Source organism: Terrapene carolina, unplaced genomic scaffold, assembly GCF_002925995.2.
Source record: "Terrapene carolina triunguis isolate 2854851 unplaced genomic scaffold, T_m_triunguis-2.0 Scaffold32143, whole genome shotgun sequence".
NCBI classification, from domain to species: Eukaryota; Metazoa; Chordata; order Testudines; family Emydidae; genus Terrapene; species Terrapene triunguis.
In genome coordinates, this window is record NW_020696494.1 from 6,988 (window position 1) to 11,378 (window position 4,391).

The 4,391-nt window shown below is 66.7% G+C and overlaps 1 protein-coding gene across 1 annotated transcript; it reads right to left on the reverse strand.

Moving 5' to 3' along the window:
* Positions 1–469: 469 nt before the first annotated feature.
* On the reverse strand, positions 470–3,901 carry LOC112109115 (mamu class II histocompatibility antigen, DR alpha chain-like). Its single transcript, XM_024203506.1, has 4 exons — positions 3,815–3,901; positions 2,251–2,508; positions 1,258–1,539; positions 470–624 (listed from the first exon to the last, which is right to left on the reverse strand). Exons 1-4 carry the CDS (start codon positions 3,894–3,896, stop codon positions 470–472), a joined length of 777 nt encoding a protein of 258 aa, XP_024059274.1. The 5' UTR covers positions 3,897–3,901.
* Between the last annotated feature and the right edge of the window lie 490 nt (positions 3,902–4,391).

Sequence of the window (4,391 nt, forward strand, 5' to 3'; positions counted from 1 at the left end):
GCCCCAACGCGAGGGTGGCAGGGATCAGGGCCACTCCCCAGCACCCCCAGGGACTCTCCCATTGACACAGGGGTGGGGCTGGGGGGCCCTAGGGGTTGTTGCTGGCTGGGGGGGCACAGCAGGTGGGGGTTCTCTCCAGTGGGTGCTGGGTGGGAGAGGGGCTGTGGCTGGCTGGGGGAGCACAGTGGGGGGGGGCTCTCCCCAGGGGGTGCTGGGTGGGGGAGAGGCTGTACCTGGCTTGGAGGGCACAGCGGGTGGGGGGCTCTCCCCGGTGGGTGCTGGGTGGGCCCAGAGGGTGTGGGTGGCAGAGAGGGGCACAGCAGTGGGGGGGATTTCCCCAAGGGGTGCTGGGTGTCCCCAGGGGGTGCTGGGTGGGGAGGCACAGCAGGTGGGGGGGGTCTCCCCCAGGGGTGCTGGCTGGGCCCAGGGGCTATGGGTGCAGTGGGTGCCCTCCCCGGGCAGCGGCTACTCACAAGGGGCCCCGCGGGTTGTGGGCGGCGTTCATCTTCATCCCCTTGATGATGAGGATGGTACCCGCGATGATGCCGATGATGCCCACGGCCAGGCCCAGGGCGCACACCAGGGTCTCTGTGGTCTCGGGGACGGGGGTGGGCACCTGGGCTTCTGGAGAGAGGGGGAGAGGGACAGGGCATGGAGCGAGGGGGGCTGTTCCCACCTTCCCTACCAGAGCCGGGATAGAACCCAGTCGTCTGAGCTCCCAGTTTTGCCCCTGCTCTAAGAACATAAGAACGGCCATAATGGGTCAGACCAAAGGTCCATCCAGCCCAGTATCACCAATGCCAGGTGCCCCAGAGGGAGTGGACCAACAGGCAATGATCAAGTGATCTCTCTCCTGCCATCCATCTCCACCCTCTGACAAACAGAGGCTAGGGACACCATTCCTTACCCATCCTGGCTAACAGCCATTAATGGACTTAACCACCATGAATTTATCTAGTTCTCTTTTAACCCCTGTTATAGTCCTAGCCTTCACAACCTCCTCAAGCTCTGAGCCACTAGTCCCCACTCTCGTCCCAGAGCCAGGAGAGAACCCAGGTGTCCTGACTCCCAGCCCCTCCTACTCTAATCCACCGGCCCCCCTCCCCTCCCAGAGCCGGGGAGAGAACCCAGACTTCCTGGCTCCCAGCCCCCCCTGCTCTAACCCACCAGCCCCCCGCCCCTCCCCTCCCAGAGCTGGGGATAGAACCCAGGCGTCCTGGCTCCCAGCCCTATGCCCAGTGGAATCCCCGGCCTCACCCCAGTGCTTTGTGAAGGGCTCGGGTAACCACCCGTGCTCCACCCGGCAGTCGTAGAAGTCGCCCTGGCTGGGGAGGAAGGGCAGGTAGGAGAACTTGCGGAAGGAGTTGTCCTGCCGGGGGTAGAAGTCAGTCTCGGAGACGCCCTCGGTCACCTCCTGCCCGTTCTTCAACCACGTGATGCTGAGCACTGGCGGGAAGAACTTGTCCACGAAGCAGATCAGGACGTTGGGCTCGCCCAGCTCCACGGGGTCTTCGGGGAACACGGTCACCTCAGGGGGCTCTGGGGAGATAGGGGTCAGTGGGTCCCATTACCTGCCCCTGAGCCAGCCAGTCCGTGCCCTGGGGCCGGGTGGGAGCCAGCGCCCCCTAGAGGGGACAGGCCCCATGCCCCATTCCCCGCCCCCCTGAGCCAGCCAGTCCCTGAGCCAGCCAGTGGATCGGAGCCAGCGCCCCCTAGAGGGGAAAGACCCCCATGTCCCATTCCCTGCCCCCCTGAGCCAGCCAGTCCCTGGTGCTCACGCTCCAGCTCAGGGTCTCTCCCCAGGACTGTGGGGGCATCACTGGGGCCGTCCCAGCTCCCTGCCCTGACGGCTCATGGGGCACCAGGGGCAGGGGAGAGAATCCCTCAGGGGCAGGGCCTGGCGCTGGGCAGGGGCAACGAACAGCCCTCGGCAAAGGAGCTGCCCTGGGCCCCCAGCCTGTAGGGTGTGAAGTGCCCGGGCCCCCTGCCCTGCAGAGCCCTGACCCGGCTGACTGGCTCCCCGGAGACCTCCAGGGGCTGGGAGGGGAGCTGAGTGGGGACGCGCAGTCTCTGGTGGGAGCTGGTACTGGAGCCATGTGAGGTGGGGAGAGCCCACTGGTGAGCAAGGTGGGGAGAGGGCCCTGGGAGGGGTGCCTGGCAGGGAAGGTTGGGGGAGGGCTCAGGCCCCTGACAGGGAAGGTGGGGGGAGGGATCAGGCCCCTGGCAGGGAAGGTGCATCCCCGTGCCTACCGTTCTCGGCCCACGTGTGGTTGGACCTCTTGATCATGATCTCCAGGTTGTACTTGTCTGTGGCGATGTTGCCCAGGGCACCCTGCGCCTCGAAGCTGGTGAACTTGCCGAAGTCGGGCAGGCGCCAGACGGTCTCCTTCCTCTCCAGATCCACATAGAAGATCTCATCCTGGTCAAACTCGAACATGTACTGCCCGGACTCCTGCTGGGATCGGTCCGTGCGCTGGTAGAACTCCACCTGGGAGAGCATGTTCTCCGCTGCGGGGAGACGGGCGTCAGCACCGGCCCCGCCCAGGGAACAGGGTCTCTGAGCGCTCTCTATGATTCTATGATTCTCTCCCTAAGGACACAGCTCCCCCCAGCTCCCAGGCCTTGGCATTAGGACTCCCCGGGGTGAGGGGAAAGCAGCCGCAGGGAGCACAGGGACCCCTGGCATCACACCGGGGCATTGGGGTCAGCACTGCCTGGGGGGGGGGACAGCGCCCCCTACTGCTGTGCTCCCCCCCTGCACATTTGTTCATTGCAGGGCTCCCATCCAAGTAGTGCTGGCCAGGCCTATACCCACTTAGCTTGGGAAGGGGGACACAACCACAATCAAAAATGGGGAGGGGGGAGACATTCCATTCTCCCATCTGTACCTGGGGCTGGTTCCGTGTCCCGGCGTCGCCATGACCTCGTTCTCGGGCGATTTCAGTCCCTGGCCCCCGACACTCACACCCCAGGGCCGGTTACTGGGAGACCCGGGAACTCCCCAGCCAGAGACATTAAAACTGCGCTGGGGGGTCAGACACACTCCGGGAGGGGAGGGGTCTGGCTCAGGGCTGAGGCTGGGAGTCCCCAGGGCCCAAGGGAGTTGGGCACCTACATCCTAGGGAGTTGTTCACTGACCCCAGCTCGCCCGGCAGGATCTCACCGAGCGACTGCAAAGAAGGGAACCCGCCACCACTAGCCGAGGAGAGAGTCGGCCCCACAGAGCCCCCCCGTGGGTCTGAGCCCTGGGGGGACAGGGGACAATGGGGCCAGGTGGGGGGGCAGGTCCAGAGACCCCCCTGCTGTGCACAGACGCACTCGCTGCTCAGCAGGGTCTGGCCCTGGCGTGGCTCTTTGGGGAACGTTCCCCCATCCCCCCTGTGCCTGGCGCCATCCTGGGGGGGATCAGCCCCCCTAGTCCCTGTGCGGGAGGGGGGCTGCACCCCTAGGGCAGGGCTGTGTCGTATCCAAACCACAGCGACTTCCCCTTGATCCCTCTGCTGCCCCCGCGCCAGCCTCCCCTCCCCCCTCCCTGCCACGGGGGTGAGACCCTCCCCTTCCTGCAGCCCCCACCCTGCCCAGATCAGCCCACCGACCCCTCCCTGCCCACCCCATCCCCCCTCCCCACTATGGGGCTAGACCCTCCTCCCTGAAGCAACCCCCAAATCCAGCTTCCCCCCCGTGCCCCTCCGTGCCCCATCAGCCGCCTCATGTCCTCTCCCAGGGGTGGGAGAGCCAGGCGCTCTGGGGGTGAAGCTGTACCACCCCCTCCTTGTCCAGGGCCTAGGTGCCCCAGCCCCCGCCCCGCCCGTACCTGTCACCGCCCCGGTGCCCGGCAGGGCCAGCAGGGTGAGCAGGGCCAGCTGGGCCATGGGGACGCCCCGTCCTGCGCCCATCTCCTCTCCCCGGGCACTGGGCTGGGCGCGGGGCCGGCAGCACTAGGGGTCGAGGGGGACACGTCACACTCCAGGGCAGGGCAGGGGGGCAGTGCCCGGCATTGGCCAGGGGACCTCGGCCCTGGGGCCCGCACCCAATGGCAGAAATCCCTGCGCCGACCAGGCTGTTACTGGGCAGAACAGCAGCACCGAGCCTCACCAGGAGGAGATGGAGAAATTCCCGGGCTGCACAGCCGGGCCCAGACTGTGGGGCGGCTCCAACCAGCAACCCAGTGTGGGGGCAGCGCCGCCGGGGTCGGGGGGTGTTGTCCGCGGTGCAGGCACAGCGCTGCCATGAGAGGTCTGTCTGTCCCCAGTGTGGACGCAGTGCCACCAGTGGGGGTTTGTCCCTGGTGTGGGGACAGCACCTCCCCGCACAGCACTCGTCCTGTCCACAGACACCCTGTTCTGCAGCACAGCTGTGTGCACACGGGGGGCTTGGCCGGCCCAGCTCTG